Here is a 20,384-nt window from a genome sequence, read left to right as displayed (position 1 = left end):
TACAAAAAAGAAAGGAAGCACAATAAATACATGAGAATAAAAAGTTAACTGAAAAGTAAATTACATTACAGGCATTTAGCAGACACTCTTATCCAGAGTGACTTACACAACATTTACACAGCATGTTACATTGTATCCATTTATACAGCTGGATATATTCTGAAGCAATGCAGGTTAAGTACCTTGCTCAAGGGCACAACGGCAGTGGTCTACCCAAGAATTGAACTTATGACCTTTCAGTTACAAGTCCAGTTCCTTACCCACTGTGCTACACTGCCACCCAAATCAATGAATACATAAAAGTTTTTATTTGTTTACTTACATATTAACATGCTAATGAGTGCTATCAAGCAAATTCAAGCAAAAAACAGAATACAACATACAAGAGCACTTCACTTCCAAAATATTTTCAATTCAATTAGCATTTAGCAAATGCACGGTGCATAACAGTTCTCATAAATAGCCATTTATCAAACATTGGATGAGCGTACATTCTTTCTTTACTGTGCGCCAGCTAAGCAAAATGAGGGGCAGGAACCAGTATCAATACTGTGATACATTTATTTTGGATGGGCTTGTACACACAGCTAAGAATTTTGAATTGTGCTGGCTCAAAAATGGATAAGTATGCAGACAACATCACTGACACATTTGATATTTGGCCGCAGTAGTGTAGTGGACTGGAATTTGACTTGAAGGTTAATTTCCCAGGTTGGTTCATTTCCGAGTTGATTAATTGTATTTTTGAGAAAACGACTTCCTTTGAGTAACTTTAGTGAATTAAGAAAATAGGAATGGACAGTGTGTAAAAGTTATAAAAATATAAGTTCTGTACTGGTAGAGTCACCCGGGTAGAGGGGCCTGTAATGTGAATTGCTAAACGCTTACAAATAGACCTCCAACTTAACTAATAACAGAACTTGGCATAGAAATAGTTTAATACTGACATCTAGAGGCCTTTAACTAAACTGAGTTAGTAAAATATACTGAACCCCTTGGTGACCTGAATGTATTGGAGGCTCTGTATAATATCATGGTCCACAAACATGATATGACAGCAATCAGAAACTTAGATTAGCGTGCTCGCCTATCTAGTTAAATATGCATAGATCCACTGATTCCTATATGCATGTACAGGCATACGCTCTGTATGTGGATCACAGAGCGCAGAGTGCAGTGGTTCAGTGGATGGCACACATATACGCGTTTGTGAATATTCTTGGACATGCGCAGTACAAACTGGCGGGAACGCTTAAAAAGTTTTTTTTTTTGGGAACTCTGAAAAGTATACAGTAACTGACTGGTTTTTTTTGTTACGATATTTAGAAAAATACAGCCATGTCTCGCACGTTGAATTGTATCGTTGCCATTTGTCCTAATATGGGAATAGGCAACGAAGGAAATTTACCTTGGCATCCAAAACGACTTAGGTAAAACAAAAACATTAACATTACTGTGTTTAACATTTGTTGTTTCTGAAGCGGGATGTTGCTAGCGAACGACTTTGCAAACTATGGTCATCTCGCGTGTCAGTTTAACTCCGCTTCGTTCCGATTTATGTTAATATTATAAAGTATCGCTAAATTAAAAACAACAGTTCGCCATAGCTAAGTCTAATGATTGTCACTTTGGTAGCTTGATGCCTGTGTGACTTCAAACGCTAAGATGGCTTGCTGTATAACGCCAGTGTTGTGGGTTTGCGCTTCTTGATGAGGATTGATTAGCCTATATGATTGCTTGAAATATTGTGACTGTATTATGTTTATGACGGATTTATTGAATTGAGTTAGCCTGTACATTGTCGCCGTCAAATAACTCAGTTTACGTTAGGCCAACTTAAATGTATAATTTTAACGTTTTTATCAGTAAGGAATTTAAACACTTCCAGAAGATGACAGTGACGCCTACGGTGGAAGGTAAGTGCTTTTACATAATGGGGATGATCTACGGGTAAATACATGTCGACACTGAACAGTGGGCTGCACAGGAATGTTGGTTGTAAAGCCACGTAGATTGGGCTATAATGTTGTGTTGGAAAAGTGCATGCAGGGTTTGGATAGTGCTCTTTCCTCGTCTCTGTCACTAACCTCTGTTTGACAGGTAAGCAGAACGTCGTGATTATGGGTCGGAAGACGTGGTTCTCAATTCCAGAACGGAACAGACCCCTGAAAAACAGGATCAATATTGTTCTCAGCAGAGAGTTGAAGTGAGTATTGTCTCCCCTCTTGTGTAGCTACGCACAACGTGGATATATCTGCATACATAAGTGGACAGTGTGCGCTTCATGTACGACACAAGATATGATCAATCATTTATAAATCACGAAACTAATGTCTTCCAGTGAAGCTGAGTCTAACGGTGAAAGCTAGCTAATATAGACATTTGTTCTTGGTATCATGCCATTATCGATAACACAAGAGTTTAAAAATCAATAAAATTTTAATGTTCAGTGCCAGTGAAAAAGCTTTATTTTATAAGCAGACAGACAAGTAACATTGCACATGTTTAGGATATATAATTGGAAAAACTGCCTAATTCACCACAGCTACTGCGGATTTTATTTAAAAGCTACTCTTCCACATAATTGTGCTTTATGTCCAGCAATGCCTGTTTTGGGAAGTTGTTTGAACATGGGCAAATTACTGAAAATTGACAGGTCAAGCACAGTTTGACTTTGTTAAACACAGTATCTGTGGATGGGTGTGTTTAGGTGTAGGTGCTCACTAAAGGTGGTTCTGATTAAAACTGATAATTATTTGTAATGATTAGTTGGGTCTAGTACAGAGGTGGACAACGAGGCTCGTATCCGTTTCCGGTTTTCATACCAACTTCCGGCCTTAATTACTCAATTAGCCCTAACTTTTACGTCATCTGACAGTCTTGATAAGCACACAAACGACAGACGAAGACTGCTTTCCTGTCCCTATGTGAAACGTGTTACTGTGATCTAATCTACAAGTGAACCAGTGTTGTTGTATAAAGCCAATTGGCTCATTTAGCCAGGGTAGTTGGTGGAAACAAAAACATGCGTACACACCGGCCCTCCAGGAACGCAACTGCCCGCCCTTGGTCTAGTACCTTTGTACAGTGTCTGAATCTATGCTAAAAGCCCTTTGATGATGTTTGTGTTACACAGCGTACCCCCAGAAGGTGCACACCACCTGGCCTCTGATTTCAGCTCAGCACTCCGCCTCCTGGACAGCACGGAGCTTGCAGAGCAGGCTGACCAGGTGTGGGTCATCGGTGGAACCTCCCTGTACAAGGTAAAGAAGGAAGTGCCACTCCTTCCTAGTGACCTCAATGGTTTCAGCACAATGAGTAAAGGAATACTTGAGAAATATTTTTTGAGAAAAAGCAGAGGTCCCAGCATTGAGTCTTGGGGGACTCCACTTTGTTCAAGACCATTCCCAGATGTGATTTTTACATGGGTGATATGAGTGTTTGATAACTTTTTTCATTAAATAAATGAAAGAGTCATTTTAAAATATGTTTTGTCTTTACTCGGGTTCCCTTTGTCTAATATAAAATTTTGTCTTCAGATCTGAAACCATTCAGTGTGACAAATATGCAGTAATGGAGGAAATCAGGAAGGGGGCAAATACTTTTTCTCAGCACTGTAATTGTGTTCATCATCAGGTTTAATGACCAGAGATACTGCTGGAGATACCCAGCATTTCACCATTCAGCCTGAATATTCAGGCTCAGACTCTTAATAATCCAACTCTTGAGGTCAAGCTCACATGGAACATAAACCAGAAACATCACTGGCACTCCAGGACCTGTTATAAAGTAATGTTACCATGTATCTGGAAATGTTGCCATGTACTTAACAAATAAAAACCTTTTGTGACTTTTATAAACAGGCACTCATATTAAAGGCACAGTACACTCGATAGTGCACTCAGAGTAATCCCAGATTGCTCAGTCCCTTTGACCTAACACTGCTCTTCAGTGCACAGGCCTCTTTATGATGGCTTTCAGTGTTTCATCACTGTTCTGTGAAACTCAAAAGTTCTATGGTTGGAGCCGTAATGCCCAAGGTCAAACACAGGCCATCTAGCAGCTGCAGCTACCTAGTAGCTCAACAGGCAAGACAAAAAGCCACTCACCTTTTATCATCTTTTGTATTAAAAAGAACGAATACAAAAAGAAAATGAAGTTGAATTTATTTAGTTTTAAATAAAAGGTGAGCACTCCCGTTTTAAGTTAAGTTTTCGTTTCTTGGACAGACGTGTTATTTTTCTTCCAGTTCATAAATTAGTTTATTTGCGGCTAGTTTTAGTTTTATTTTTCGATAATAAGCTTGCTGTGATTGTCCTGTATTTAAATACCCAGGTGGGCTGTTTTCATTGAGGTCGCCACTGATAAGTCCATGAATTATTTATTTGTGCATGAATCAGTGAATTGAGTGAACAGGCGGGTTTCTCTCTGGCAGCTGGCTGTTATGCTTCTGAGAGGAAGGAAAGTGCTTTTTTTTTTTTAACCTGGATCATAAGCGTATATTAATCTCACAGATTTTCACTGCAAAATAGAAAAAGAGTATCTATAGTTTCATAATGATGTTGTAAACAAGTAAATTACTAAAACACAGTAATAATTTTTTATATAAATTATCAACAAAAAAAAACACAGGGTAAAGAAAAGTTAAATATAAGGACAAATGAAATGGTAAAAACTGTTACATACAAAGCCAGTTTAAAAGACTTTATGCAAGACAACAAGGCCAAAGTAGCCTGGGTCTCCTGTGAGTCTGTGGGTCTGAGAGAGCGGGAAGGGGCCAACATGGCAGCCTAATTACTTGGTATTCAGTAATGGCGGCTAGTACGATTTCTAACACTTGTTACTAGCAAGCGGGTGTTCCCCTGACCCAGCCATCTAGCTACCTCGTGTGTGGACTCAATCCATACATTTGTGTTTAGTCACAGTCATTTTTTATAACTACTGAATGTTGCTAAACGACTTGGTTTGCCATCTTGCTTGCTCTGCTTCTCTGAATGGCAGGCGGAAGTAGGCTTAACATTCGTTCCCGAATGTAAAAACCTGGGGAACCCAACGGGAAACACACAACATTTTTAATCAGCAATGGCCACACACATCACCAATACTGCAGAGAATGTGTGAAGAAGTTTGTTAGTAGCTATAGACAGAAGCACTAAGGGCCTTTGTATAATCTAAAAGTTGACTGATATATGGGAACTCAGTGCCGTTTCTTGGAGTGTAGGACTGGTACACTGGTGTGTGTGTCTGTCATAGAAATTGGAACTGGTAAAAAAGCTGTGTGGTTTCTAACCTAATATGCAGCAGGTCATAGTGGGACACCTCACCTAGCAAGAAAAAAATGAACTTCAAACATCCGCTGAGCCACACCAGCATCAGGAGTGTCTCCCTTTGCCTTATCAATTATAGAGTCACAAGAGGAATCTACTCATTTTAAAAAGTGTTGCTATGGTAGCTCCCTCTATACCCCGCTCTGCTATTCTAATGGATCAACTCGATAGAGGCCTTTGAATTCATTTGTTCTAAATTAATTCCTTTCTAAACACGCACACAGACACACACAAGTAAGCACACCTGGGCCAGACCTCATTAGTTTGATTGAGCTCATTTACTGTGATGGGGTTGGGTACAGCAAGGGGAACTACAGAAGATCAACCGCTAAGCACGGTAACCTTAAGTTGGCAGCACAGACTCCACTAAAGGCCATGGGTCAGGCACTCCTTGTTGCTGTAATAGTAGTGATATGATGACTGTTTCTCGAAGCATATTCTGAATGACCTGTTCCCCCAGTCTTTCAAGTGCTCTATTGAGCACTACCCTTCAGAAAGGGCAAGACTTTGAAATTAGTGACTTGACAGCATCCCTCCCTCCCCTCTCCTCCCCTCCCTTCCCCTTCCCTCCATCCTCCTCATGTCTCCAGGTGAACCGTGTTCTTGCTTACGCAACAATAAGCAGTACACACACACACCTTCTCTTTCCTGCTGCCTGTTTCCATGGAGACTTTGTCGCTCAAGGATACGGAGATGACGTTTCGCCTGTCCCCTCCAGTCAGCTTAGCCTTTAGTTAAAAAATAGAACATTTTATTGAAGCTTTTTTTTCCCCCTCTCCAGTTTACAAAATGACATGGAACAAAGCGTCCATGCAGAAGGGAGGAAGCGGCGGTGCTGCCACCCCCTCTGTGTGTCATACCTGCGCTGTACCTGTGCCTCTGCCTTTGCCTGCACAGGAAGCCATGGAGACCCCCTGCCTGCGCAGGCTCTTCGTGACTCGCGTCCGGCAGCAGTTCGACTGCGACACCTTCCTGCCCGAAATCAGCCTGGAAAACTACCGCCTGCTGCCCAGGTGGGTGGGGCCTACTGCGGCGCCCCTCTCCTCCCTTTCCTCTCAGGCCTCCGTCTTGGCGTCCATTTTACCCTCTGTAGTCCTGAGACGCCAAAGCCATCTGAAGAGGTTCACTGTTCGATCGCCCTCTCTCCCTCTCCCGGCAGTCTCGGAGTTGTCAAGGCTGCCAGGCCTGTGTAATAGATGATGTAGAATGTGACCCTTCAAGCCACGTTTACGGTTCAAAAAACTTTTTATTTATAATAGCATTACAGCAGTACCCATTTATTTATAATAGCATTACATATGCATGTAATTTAGTTTATATAATTTGGTAATTTAATGATAATCTGATTATTAGTAGTAATTAGCCTTATTTTATTGAATTGTGCTGAAATCTAGATGTTGTCGGAGTAGGCAGAACTCTTAGGCAGGCTGCCAGGAACAATAGTTGGGCCTGGGGGGGGCGGACCTGGTTTGTATTTAACAAATTGCTCTGACTTAGTCCGCAATTATGATATTAGGTCTATTACCATTCAGTCTGGTTTTTCCATTGTCGGGGAAGTGAGGATTAAGTAAAAATATGTTTATTTTCTGAATCCAGTGGTTTCAACAGTCAGTCCCCCTGTTAAAATGTTCATCGCCAGTGTTATTGTGTGCTAGAACCCCTCGTTATCTTACATATAATATATATTTTACATTATTTAATTTAAGAATTATTATTGAAAATAATTATCAGTTGCCAAATTCATTGCTATCGTGTCATGTTAAAAAAATTCCTTTCCTGGTGCAGCAAACGATGCATTACAACAATTAAATTGCATAGTAGAGAAAAGATGTCATCACATACTGTACATTAGAGATCACAAAAACATCTATCATAGTGACGTCCTGTGCATGCTTTGTCCCTCTCTTCACAGTTTCCCAGAAGTACCAGAAGGTGTACAAGAGGAAAATGGGATTCAGTACCATTTTGAGGTGTATGAAAGCATTAAAAACTAGCACTGACTGACACAATCTCCGACACACTGCCATACCTTCATGTCAAGGCCACAGAGATGTGCTGATAAAGGAATAGTGTGGCTCACAGTTTGGTTGTACTATAATTATGCACTTTTGTTTAAATAAAAGATCCCGTTCCAGTTTCTGGGCCTTCATTTAATTTGGTTGGTCATATAATCCTCGTTCTGCAGTGAGGACTTGGCCATAGCATCACCCAGGGGGGCACACTACTAAAGGCCTTAATGTAAATATGGCCATAACTTGTTAGCCACAATCACACCCTTCAGATTCCATAACCCACTAAGCTCAAAACCCCAGATCTGATTTTGTGGGTCACTCACTCAAGCACTATTTTTAAAGAGTTTTAAGGGGATGCTAAGTGGACAGTATGGCACGACTGTGGGGTCCACCATAACTGGTCCAGAATTTACACTGCCAGGCCTGTGGTTTTGCATGTTCTTTTTCAGTGCATCCAGGCAATTCCTTCCACCGCACAAAGCCATTAGCAGTAATTTAAGTACATTTCTGATTTCATTTAATATCCAGAGATTGCCACTGCACTCAAGCAGCTCATCCACGCCGCGTGTTAACAATGGAGAGAGCATTTGCATTTCTGATGGAACCACAGAGCCATTATCAGCACTTTCACAGATGGAAACACCTGGTGAATGTATATTAGAGGCCAGCATCTCTCTCCATCTCTCTCTCACACTGTATTATTGTAGTCGCTGGTGAAAGGGCATTTATAATACTGATTCTCCTTCAGGAGGGAAGTTCCATAGTCTGAAGATCACAGGCTTCTTTTTTTTCTTTCAATTTTGTAAATACAATAATCCATGTTCAGTGGTCAGTATGGCCTGAAGTGCATTCAGTAGTGAAGTAAGATGCACGCATATAAATATATATATATATACACACACACATACACATACAGACAGGTGACAAATTAAAGGAAAAAAGTGTCTTAGTAAGGTGTTGGGCTACCACGAGCCACCAGAACAGCTTCAATGCAGCTTGGCATAGATTCTACAAGTCTCTGGAACTACTGGAGGGATGGAATACCATTCTTCCAGAAGATAGTCCCTTATTTGTGGTTTTGATGATGGTGGTGGATTTCCCATAGGTGTTCAATTGGGTTGAGATCTGGTGACTCATATAGCATATAATGGACATCATTTTCATACTCATCAGACTATTCAGTGACCCCTTGTGTACTTCAGTGTACTGGAAGAGACCACTCCCAGGATAGGAATGTGTCATAGGATAAAGGTGATCTTTCAGAATAATATTTTATTGGTTTGCAGTGACCCTTCCCTCTGAGGGGACAAGTGGACCCAAACCACGTCAGGAGAATGACCACCACTTCATACCAGAGCCACCAGACCCCGCTCACTGCAGGGGATAAGCATTCAGGGCTGCATCGTTCCCTTGGCGTACGCCACACATGCACTTGCCCACTTGTCGAGAATATGGTGAAGGATGACTCATCTGACCATATCACTTTCCCACATCTCTGTAGACCAGTGCCTAGGGCTTTTGCACCCCGAACTTTGTCTTCGTAATGCAATGGGTTTATGCACTGAAACCCTAATATAATATCCTTCTCCATGTAGCTGTCGACAAACTGTTCTTGCTGACACAGTCTGATCACGTCCTGCATTGACATTCTCAGTCACCTGAGGAAGAGTTGCTCTTCTGTTTTTCCTTACATATCGCACTAATGCATGAGCATCACGGTCATCGAACGTGCAATTTCCGACCCTATTTACTGGTATTTTTTCCGTAGCTCTAAGTAGTCCCTGTTCCTATTGAAACGCTAGCCAGTTGAGCAGTCTATGTAACTGGAGCTCCTGCCTTCCATGCTCCAACAATGAACCCTCTTTCAAAGTCACGTAGATCTTGTCCTTTCGCCATCTTGATCCAAAATCAAGGTCAACTGTGCCTGCTCAGCATTTTTATACATGTCACAGAGCACGATAGGATATTGATTTATTAATTGTATCATGCAGTGCACCTGTACGAATGCATGTCAGCTTCTAAATTTTTTCTACCAACGATGGCCAAATTGCGACATTACTGCACCCTTGACTCTCAATCACAGATCTTCACACTAAGACCTCACAGGGTGGCACATCCACGGTCTATGGTTACAAATTAGCTTAAAAATGAAGGTGCAGAAAAAGAAAAAAAAACATTTGTTCTGTACCGCTTTTGTCGATGATGGGGACCTAGCAAAGACCACAATGGAGTCTGATTCAGATAGCGTATTTCTATTTCTAAATGAATAGTGAAATTAAAGTGTTTGTCCAGCACAAAATTAACCCAATCAGTGCACAGTGGGAGGTAGACTGCATCACATTACCCTTGATAAAAGACAGCAAACATGGCGTCATCACACACCAGAATGTTCCCACTGTAAGAGCAGCAGGAAATGCAGAGAGGGTGAGGGAAAAACTAATTACGCACAGATTCTACCTGCGAGCACGCCAACTTCCCCCCCGCTGCCCTTGAGAGCTGCTCCTTTACTGGTCGGGTTCTTCCTGTCACTCAGTGCGGAGTCTCCACCCACTGTTGCAGACTCTCCACTCAAACCAGTGGCAACTCTCTCTCTCCCACACCGTCCCTTCGCTCTGTAAGAGAGAGAACAGCACATTGCCACAGACCTGAGAAACATCTCACCTGTTCCACACACACACACACACACACACACAGTCCTGCCTGTAGGCAGGTGGCATTTAGTCCACAGACTGCCGCATATCTTTTATTTTCTCTCTGTTTATCGCTCCCATCCATTACATTCTCCTCTGTCTATTTATTGTTTTCTGATGCAACTTTCAAAGCTTTATCATACACAGAAAACAAGTGTTGTAACGCAGTGGATTACTTACTCCCTCGCCAAGATGTGACATAGTACAAGAAAGGAGTGCATCCAGGAGGCCTCGAGAAGATTTGTAACCAAGAGCTACTGGTGAGTACACTCGCGCTCCACATGCGCTAACGCGATGCGAGGCAACGCTAAGCTTCAGTCTGCAGTCTTGGAAAACTACGGCAGCGCTCGGTCACTGCTGACCGTTTAAGACGCAAAGCCCTTGTGTGTGCCGAGCGCAGTTCTTTGTCTTATCACACGCTTTAGACAGGCTGGAAAGGGATTTTTTCCTCTCTCTCTCTCTCTCACTCCCACAGCGGTGCCTGCATCGCTGCCCTTTCCCTCGCTCAGCGCGCGAGCAGAGGCAGCAGGAGAGGCTGTCAGCAGCCACTCCACATTCTTTATTTGGCGTGCACTTGTCCCCCCGGCTCTGCGTTCCCGCTGGCTCCTCTCCCCGTGCGCTGAAGAGCAGCTTTCAAACGGTGCGCCCCCACCACCCCCCCAACCTCAACCTCCACCCCCCCCCCCCCCCCCCCCGGGGCTTCGGAGCACCCCGGCGGAACATCGCTGACAGGGCAGAAGGCGCCGTCTCACGCCACGCTCGCAGGATACGCGCCCGCTAACTTCCTCCATGGAAACTAGGAGCGCTGGTGATGCACGCCATACAGGACGTACCGCAGTCTTCGTACCAGGTCAACAAATAACACACAAACAGCTCCCGACTGTAGAAACATCCAAGCACGACAAATAGAAAGATTTTAAAGGAAAGTTCTGTCTGGAGGGATAAGTATAGTTAGGGTACGTATTGCTCGCTTTTTTAATGCAAAATTATGGCAGAAATGACCTGATGAAAATTCTTCCTCTTTTTCCTTAAATTTATGTGCGTGCAAAGTAAACCATGCAAAGTTTTTGTCTTAAGCAAGAATTAACTTAGTTTAATTACTGCTCGTCTGTTTAAACTACTGTCTGATTGTGCCTATAATACATTGGATGATATCAGTTGCTCAAAATGGATCAACCTGCATATGATGGTTGGGGGTCTCTGATGGGGTCTCTGCTGGCATAACAGCAGACTGGTGCCTCTTCTGTCCCCAGAGCCATGACACCACCCCACCCTCCCTAATGACAAGGCGGGGTGTATGAAACCATGTCATGAAATGGCTGCCCCTAAAGGTCACTTCAGTTCTTGCGGCTGGTTGACACACTCAAAAGGGCGGTGACGGCGAAGCTGAGGCTGAGCTCACCTCACTGGGAGGGATGGCTAATCAGCGGGCACAGCTAACGGACGCTTTATTGCTTTGTTTCCCCTCGCGACCGCGTCCTAAAGATAGGCAGGTGGCTGCGATCCACCTTGTGCTTGCTTTGCTCAGGTGTAAAACCAACGAACCCTGAACTACGCCACCCGTTCGATCACGTACCCTAGATGGGGCTTTGATGGGGTTAAATTCTTTCGTGAGACACATCCCAGGTTTTTCTGCCAATCGGCACAATGCCAATGACAGACGAAGGTTATGTTTTGATTTTACAGATACAGATTACAGATTTCAAGTGGTGTATGAAATGTTTGCGGTTAAGAGGACCAGAAAACCTGGCAACAGATCATGTCCCCAGACAACTCAAATCAGAAGCTAGGACGAAGGCGCTTTCTTTACGCATTACATTTCTGTGAATATCTCTTAAATACTAAACCAAATTGTCTACGGGTTGTATGTATTATGCTCAAAGAGTAAAAAAATGATTTTGTGTTATCGTTACTCTTGCGCCCTCAAATCAGTCCAAGGTGCCTGTTCAGTCTCTGAGACATGCTGGCTGAATAGCCCAGTCAGCCTTTGTCACTGGCTTTTCAATGGAGTGAACACTTATTATGGACTCTCTGTTCAGCCACTGCTTCAAGGCCATAGGTAAACAAAACGTTCGCTGCAGATTTAAATTCCATCCTGTAGAGCTCTCCTGAGTCTGGGTGTACAATGTAAGAGCACGGCACAGAAACCATACAAAAGACAAGGTTACATCAGCATTTAACTCTTCCCTCTAAGACTTTTTCCACTGGTCAGGGCAGGGTTGGTTCTATCTCTACCAACAGAATTATTTAATTGGTGTTTAGAGCATATATACATGATTTTCTTGTCAACCCAATACCACCATTTAAGATATGGCTACAAATCTAAACTGCTTATTTCAAATTAGCATCAATTTAACACAACGGGGAAAAACATTCCTTTTTTCCATTCCTTGGATACTTGTCTATCTGGACCTCGGTACAAGCAATCATACAGGATAGGCCAAATAGGGATTAGTGTCTATTAATGCTCAATAAAAGAATCTGGGTGCTTAACATTGACATAGCAATCCCATGCATTATGACCATAGAGTTGCAGCACAGCAGTGTTTTTATGTACTGTAAATTCTCTCATATAGACCTTCCCTCAAGCCCTCGCCTTGAAATCCTCAACTGTGTACCTAAAGATATAGACTTCATTTGAGAGGATGCTTTTAAGAAGCCTTTCGTTTTATTAGTGTGGAGAAACACATTTATTCAGTGTGCTGTCACACATGGTCTTGCCATCCGAGGTGCAAGTCAGCCAGCGCACAGAGAGAGAGCTTAGAATGGCATAAAAAGACAAGGCAAAAAACACACAAAGGGCTATTGAAGCACAGCACCTTTTCTAGAAAGGGCGGAGGAGAGGGGGTGGACCACGGCACTCAGAAAAGAGCTACTGCAGCAAAGGCCACTGTTTAACGTGTTGATAGGCAATTAAACCAAAGTCAAGGTTCACCGTTTTTCTGCTCAGCTAATACACAGCAGCAGTGCTGAGGACAAGACAGAGATAACGTGTTTGAGCTGACGGACAATGCTTCGTTCCCCACTGAGAGTGAGAGTTATTAATGGTGCTACTAGATTTACAAGAGAACACGTAGCAATAAATAAACACCACCATAACGATAAATATAAATCTGCAGTGCATGCCGATAAATGCAGTTCAACTAAAGAGTTTCTTTCAAGGGTGTAGATGCACTTAAGAACTCTCATACCTATAAATCATATTTGACTTCTGAATTCAAAGACGCATAAGAAATCATCACTCCATTCAAACCGTAACTGGTTGGAGATAGTTGAAATAGCAAAACAATAAAATGATCACACACAGACAACAATCTTAATTAAAAGGAAATCTTTTCAAATGTCTAGTTCTCTGTCTGTGACCATGTGAACATCCACTGCAGAAGAAACCCACTGGAGCTTCCATAACAGCGTGATTAGCTTCCCAAGCTGAGCACCTGGGGTCGTTACCTTGGTGAGTTAATCGTATCTCTTGTGCAGTGCACTAAGAAAGCTGGTAATAGCAGGCAGGAAAGTTTGGGTAGTTTCATTTTTTCAAGCTGTTCTGTTAACACGAGCACCTGCTGTTTATGTTTGAATATCTGAGTGACAGTATGTCTTGATGAAGGCTGATGTATTTTTGCAGTGTTCAATTAGCGTATTTATTTTCCCCATTAGATTATTGCTGTCTCTCACCTGCAGTACTGCCAAGTTTAGTTCTTAGACTGAGCGCAACAACGTCTTGCCACGCGGTTAATGAATGAAAAATGAACGACGACTGATTTTGGTTCCCAGGGCCAAAGGAAGAACGGCAGGGCCGGGGAGTTTATGACGCCGGGGTCTGCGAGTCTCCAGGGGCGCGAGCAGTGATGGAGGACGTGTCTGAGGTGCGCAGCGACGGCAGCTCCCTGCTGAAGGCCGTCTACCTGAGCCGCCTGCGCCTGACCCGCCTGCTGCTGGAGGGCGGGGCCTACGTCAACGAGAGCAACGAGCGCGGCGAGACGCCGCTGATGGTGGCCTGCAAGACCAGGCACGCCGACCAGCAGAGCGTGCCCAAGGCCAAGCTGGTCAAGTACCTGCTGGAGAGCGGCGCCGACCCCAACATCCAGGACAAGAGCGGCAGGACGGCGCTCATGCACGCCTGCCTGGAGCGGGCGGGGCCCGAGGTGGTGGCGCTGCTGCTGGGGAGCGGGGCCGACCCCAGCCTGGAGGACCACCGCGGCTCCTCCGCCCTCATCCACGCCGTCAACACCGGCGACAAGGAGACGCTGCGGGTGCTGCTGGACGCCTGCAAGGCCAGGGGCAAGGAGGTGATCATCATCACCACCGACAAGCTGCCCTCCGGCCAGCAGATGACCAAGCAGTACCTCAACGTGCCCCCGTCCCCGCACCTCGTCGACTGGACGCAGGCAGCCTCCGGGATGCCCTGCACGTCGCCGTCCGAAATCGAGCTGCACACCTTGCCCCAGGCCGCCCGCGGGCACCTCTTCACCTTCGGGGACTGCCAGGGCTCCGGGGCGGGCGTGGCGGCGGCCTCCCAGCCCGGCTCTCCCACCCACAGGCCGGGCCCCGCCCACGGCGGCCTGCCCAGGCTGCTCCACCTGCAGCGGCTCAACTCGGAGCCCTGGCTGAAGATCCCGCCGTGCCTGCTGGCGCAGCAGACCAAGGCCTCCTCCCTGGCCGAGGACCTGCCGGACATCACCCCCGAGGAGGAGCTCTCCTTCAGGCTGAACGGGCTGAGCGTGCCCAGGGCCCCGGCCGCGCGCCACCAGGGAGCCGACCCCCGGGACGCCCCCTGCTGGGGCCAGGGGACGGAGCAGATGCCCTGCGCTGACGGGACGTCTGTGTGGGGAGCGGGGCTCAGCCGGAAGACGCCCCATGACGACGTCTCCCCGATTCGCTTCTCCGCCTCGCACCCGGACCTCCGCCGCCAGTGCGCCGCGGCGGCGGCCGCCAGCTCGGCCGGCCGCGACGCGGACTGCTACCCCAACCTGGCGGTGTCCAGCCTGCGGAACATCCTGCAGCGCCGCACGGTGGGCGCGGAGCACTACAGCTCCGACTCGCAGCTGTGCCGGCGCAGCGCCCTCCCCGCCGACGACGGCAGGGGCCTGCTGGAGAAGAGGAGGCTGGTCTCCTCCCGCTCCTCCACGCTGCTGGGCTCCCGCGAGGGCGCCGAGGGCCCGGCGCAGGCCGGCAGGAGGCACCCCGCCGTCCTGGAGCGCAGGGGCTCGGGGGCCGCGCCCCCCGACCACACCCCCCACGCCAGGCCCGGCCACCTGCCGCCGCTCAACCCGCACGCGCCCATCCCCCACATCGGGGTCACCCCCAGCGGCGGCGGCGGCGGCGGCGGCGCGGGCTGGGCAGGGGGCGCGGGCGGCGGCGGAGATGTGCTCAGGCCCCTGATCCCCACGGCTCCCAGCTTCCCCAAAGACCACAAGGCCAAGAAGACGCTCCTCAGGCGACACTCCATGCAGCCGGAACAGATCAAGCAGCTGGTCACCATGGAGGAGGTCTTCAGCCACTGAGCCTCGCGCGGACGCGCCGCGTTGGAAACGACCGCTGTGCTCTTAACCTCGCCTGCACACGCGTGCACCGCGTTCCACGTGCGCTCACATCCTATACTCCATCCAGCTTCAGCAACATAAGCTATTTTTGAGTCTGTATTGTTGTTACACGTAACTATTATTGCTCGCGATTACTTACAATCAGAGAAATTACAGAAAAGTTCATTTAACGAGACTGTACAGCAGGGATGCTCAAGATACTCAGATTTGGCCCAATGTTTGGTACAAGATGATAGGTTGTACATAATATATTATATTATACATTATATAGCACATGCTGATTGTTCCTCTGATTATAAGCAAAGTGATAATGTTGGCAGTACCTAATCAGAGGAAGTCAGGTATGGCAGTGTGGCATGGTTGTGCCAAGACACTGAGCTACGTAATCTAAAGGGTATGAGCCTGAATCACTGTTCTGGCACAAGTGTGCAATGATTTTTTTAATGTTTAAAAATAGCTATTGTTCTCAAGAACCCTCTGACCAGGTGTAATGACTGGCATCCTGCAGGCACACATTTAGTCACAGGACAAATGAAAGAGGCTAACGCGTACAAAAATGTCTCCGGGAACGGCTTTGAGAAAATATCGAATTTTAAAAGGGCACATTATGTCCAGGCTGAAATAACGCATTGCTGCAGTTAAAAAAAAAAGCTACTCCCTCTGTCTCTCATTCACAGAACTTTAAGTACTGTATTTACATTAAGCTTCAGAAAGTTACATGAATAAACTATTCCACCTGATAACCTGCATTAATTTCTGGGGAAGGGCCACCAATGCAAGAGTAATTGTCATTTTGGGTATGTTTAACAATGTCACCTGTACTACAGTTATCTTTCCATTCGCGTAATCCGTCTTTCTTCTCAATGGCTACGGCAAGGAATCGTGTCCCCCCCACCCGAGGCCTTCTGCTTCCTGCGTCCTGATTGGTCTGCCGAGGTGATTTCGGTCACTACACCCGAAGCTTCGCTCACCATCACCGCTTCCACCTATCGAATGGTGTATGTGTTATTCTACAGTAATCATCACAGGTTTATCTATTCACGTCTAACGTTTGTAGTTTGTGTGAATCTGTGGACCATTTTGTGCAAATATGTCACGTTTGAGAGGACAGGATGGGGGGGGTCACACTACAGAGTATGCTGCATCTGTGAAGAAACCCTGTAAAAAAGTTATGAGAATATAAAAACAGATTCTTAAGGCTCCTCCCTTAACAGATGATATATAGTGACATCTGAAATAAAATAAAGGCATTGCCCAATCAGGTTTCCCTTTTATTTTTTATCTTCTTAACTGCTTCAACACTCAGTTCAAGCATATAGGACATTCTAGAATCAGGACTGCAGCTTCTGAGAAATATTCAGCACTTCCTAGTTTCCTGCTCTCTATCTCTATTTGATATCTCATACAGGCTATTAAAATAAGCATCCACAATTAAATTATCATTCAGCTGCATGCAGGGTTTTTACTTACTGACCAGCTAACCAAGCCATTATCAATCCTCAAATAAGTCTCCTAATTAATAGCCTCTAAGGACATGAAGCAAATGTAAATCTTCAGGTGACCCGAAACAAAAGATCCCTTTATAGCTTGCCAAGTACCTCTGTCCTCTGTATGCATCATTTATTCTAATGAAGCACTGCTGAAGCTTTTCTGTGGGTCCCTGTGATACTCAGATATGAGACCCATGACCACTTCCTTCACTGCAGCTAATGCATTCTGAACATAGGGTGCCAGAGTAGCATACAGACTGTGTAACTGGGCAAGGCAATTCTCAGTATTTAGGCTTTAGTAAATATCCAGATGTACAAATGGATTGAAGGTGAACATAAGAAAAACAGTAACCTGTGCACGTTGCTTCTGGCCAAACAGCTGGAAGCTAATGCTTCAGGAGATCCATCAGGAGATTTCGATCTAAGGCACAGTAAACCTGGTCACTCATTCAGAACTGGCTGCACAAGCAAGACCCCCTTGAAACTTATCATCACAGTCAGGTGAACAGAATTCTCTGCTAAATGCTCACTGACTGATGTCTGGAGTCACACAGCAAGGCACCTAATTGGCCATATCTTCACCCCAGGGAGGGAATGTTGTGGGTGGCAGGGTTCCCCTGTCTCATTGCATATTTCACACTCAGCCAACTGGGAGCCTGCAGTCTGCCTGCACCAGAATATAACAGATTACAAAATAAAATAAGGAGATTTACCTTTGGCTTCACAAAACAATCAGCATTCCCCAACATATGGACAGTATACCATCATCAGAAGCAATCCATCGTCATCAGAATCTAAAATGTGCAAAGAATAAAAGAAACAGGCTATTTCATAATACCATGTAATATTCAGACTGCACATGAAAAAAAAGGTTTGTTTAAAATGTCTGTAGTAGCCCTTGGAAACCTAAATTTTCAAACTGACCAGAAAGTGAATGCAAGGGTCATTTATATTTGTATGTATTCCTCCAGCACCATAGATGTTCAGCTAAGCTGGATGATTGTAGAGTGAGGAAAAACAGCGGCTGACTGCACGTGCTTGGGAGGATGCATTTGTCTGCACTCTCACAAAATGAGAGTTCCAGGATTGGTACAGGCCAACAAATATGACTGTGCATTTCACATTAGTCCAGAAGGGTTATGAGATATCACTCAAGGGGTATGCAGACATGATGTTTTTTCTCTGGGCCAGCTGCCACACACCCTCCTGGTAATTACTTCAGTCAACACCCTGTCATGAAGGTACCAGCTGATCTCCTCTGCAAAGTTTATTTCAATGTCATTTGTGATTATGAATTCTCCTTGAGGCACATTCCCCTTAACAACAGCCAAATGGCTACCAGTCCACAAAACTTTGGATCACTTGCTACAGGTTTGTAAAACAACACACTGCGAATGCCTGCTAGCTCTTTATGTTTGTTCGTAATAAGAACAACGATAGGACCAAATAATAATAATAATAATAATAACCCCCATTCGCTGGCTCATTATGAATATTCATGAAAAGGCAGGGTTGAAAACAGAACATATATGAGTCCCCCTGCACAGGGTGAAAAAAGAATCCTTATTTAGAGAATTCTCATTTAGATAACAGTGAACACAGAATTCCATGTGCCTCTGTACACACAGAACAGAATCACTTGCAGGGGGAACGGCTGGATCACTTGCATATTTCCCTCTGTGAGGGAAATGTTGGCGTACATCACCAGGAGCGTCTCCTAGGAAGCGAATTCACTTAAATTACTTCTTGCATTTTTAAAATGTTGGACATAATTAGGCATAGTGGCTCATATTTGTTTGCACTCATCTGGAGTGATATTTGTTGTGCACTTCATCAGTTCTGAAGTGCTGCTTTCTGGTTGATTCTACAGAGAATACCGACCAAGCATATGGTTTCAATAAGCAAAGCAGACACTTTCTGACAGGTGCAAAAAACTATTTGCATGTAAACTACTTTTTAAATGAGTACAAACATTGAATAACAATGTATTACTAATATATTTTGTTACTTGCTGCCATCTCTCACTTGCTCTAACTTTTTAGTCACATTTTTTGGCATTTTGCATACATTCTTAACCAGAGCAATTTATACAGCCTATATTCTTTTACATTCAACCCATGTACTGAGGCAATGCGTGTTAAGTACCTTGCCCACTTGTAGAAGAGCAGTGCCCAACCTGGGAATCCAACCTATAACCTTGGTTACAAACCCAGTTTCTTTAATCGTTACGCAACACTACAACCCCATTAAATAAGGATTGCTGCCTTGTCATTCTCTTTTTAGTTCATCTTTGGCTCATGTCCTGTCTGTAGGACAGTAAATGTGCAGAACAGCACCTATCTAACACAGAACAAACCATTATTAGAAACTTAATAATTTTGGACTCCTGATACTTTCAAACGGTCCTTTCCTTGCGCAATATAAAAATAAAACTAAAAGTGCAGTCACTGCCTGGTGGCTCAGAGGACATGGTTTGGCAAAGAAGAATTTGAGAGGATGGAGTGTAGATACGTAGAGAACACGGACAAAGACACATATCCTTATACACAGAATATATGTATCAAGAAGTAGTGCCACACACTTGCCCGTTTGCGAGGGGTAAGGCACACAGGTGCTGCAAGGCTGAGCTGGGAGAGTGGCTTCCAGCATTGCACAGCACAGTGGAGAAGGCAGCCCCTGGAAACCAGCTGCTAAGAGATGCCGCCGTTTTTGCGGTTACCCATCTTTCCAGGGCACAGGGATGATGTCACTCGCAGAGTCTGACAGGCAGGGGTGCGCGATAAGAAATGTCCTAAAAGATGCAAAAAGATCATGAACTGGTCATTCACCTGAATGATGCAAACACAAGAAAAGACAAAACCACAATTTACGTGACAAAGGCAAGCTCCAGTAAATCTGAATGAATCTCTTCCTGGCAGACTGCATCTCAAGCATGGCTGTTTTATGGCCTGAACCAACTGAAGAACAGGTTCCCAGTGACGGAAATGGTGTGTTCTATATCCCATGTGCAAGACCACCAAATTCCATCAATGAGAACATACAGTACAGGCTCAAGGTATTTGGCCACCTGTGTCTTTAGTTTGAGAAGAATTCAGTTCACTGATGCACATTCATTGAATAACAAACCAAAGAAAACTTTTTTTTTCAATTTCTGCCCCCCCCATCCCACCCCACCCCACCCCACAAAAACAAAAGATTTTATGTCATACATACAGAAACCAAACCATGACTCCATCGGCAAACAATAATATAACACGGCATTTTTCAAGACATTGTTTTGAGTTGTCATTGAACCTTTGAACATCACACCCATTTCTTTCAT

At 44.9% G+C, this 20,384-nt stretch overlaps 2 protein-coding genes and 1 long non-coding RNA gene across 5 annotated transcripts; 2 read left to right on the top strand and 1 right to left on the bottom strand.

Annotated features, from left to right (window-relative positions):
* Positions 1-1,234: 1,234 nt before the first annotated feature.
* LOC135239513 (dihydrofolate reductase-like) lies at positions 1,235-7,464 on the top strand. The gene is made up of 6 exons (XM_064308211.1): positions 1,235-1,430; positions 1,867-1,916; positions 2,101-2,206; positions 3,137-3,263; positions 6,225-6,340; positions 7,240-7,464. The coding sequence occupies exons 1-6, from the start codon at positions 1,339-1,341 to the stop codon at positions 7,319-7,321; spliced, it is 573 nt and encodes a 190-aa protein (XP_064164281.1). The 5' UTR covers positions 1,235-1,338; the 3' UTR covers positions 7,322-7,464.
* LOC135239514 (uncharacterized) lies at positions 5,894-10,300 on the bottom strand. Of its 2 annotated transcripts, none has more exons than XR_010325396.1 (4): positions 10,210-10,300; positions 9,788-9,951; positions 6,188-6,512; positions 5,894-6,055 (listed from the first exon to the last, which is right to left on the bottom strand). It is a non-coding gene; the product is annotated as an uncharacterized LOC135239514 (long non-coding RNA). The 2 variants fall into 2 exon arrangements; XR_010325397.1 differs by having other exon boundaries at positions 9,797-9,951.
* On the top strand, positions 10,162-16,833 carry ankrd34bb (ankyrin repeat domain 34Bb). Of its 2 annotated transcripts, none has more exons than XM_064308209.1 (2): positions 10,162-10,289; positions 13,804-16,833. In XM_064308209.1, the coding sequence occupies exon 2, from the start codon at positions 13,878-13,880 to the stop codon at positions 15,531-15,533; it is 1,656 nt and encodes a 551-aa protein (XP_064164279.1). In that variant the 5' UTR covers positions 10,162-10,289; positions 13,804-13,877; the 3' UTR covers positions 15,534-16,833. The 2 variants fall into 2 exon arrangements, with proteins under 2 accessions (XP_064164279.1, XP_064164280.1); XM_064308210.1 differs by lacking the exon at positions 10,162-10,289 and adding an exon at positions 12,416-13,483.
* The last annotated feature ends 3,551 nt before the right edge of the window (positions 16,834-20,384 follow it).

Source organism: Anguilla rostrata, chromosome 14, assembly GCF_018555375.3.
Source record: "Anguilla rostrata isolate EN2019 chromosome 14, ASM1855537v3, whole genome shotgun sequence".
NCBI classification, from domain to species: Eukaryota; Metazoa; Chordata; class Actinopteri; order Anguilliformes; family Anguillidae; genus Anguilla; species Anguilla rostrata.
Note: the sequence above shows the minus strand (reverse complement) of the source record. Positions and strands in the feature narration are given on the sequence as shown.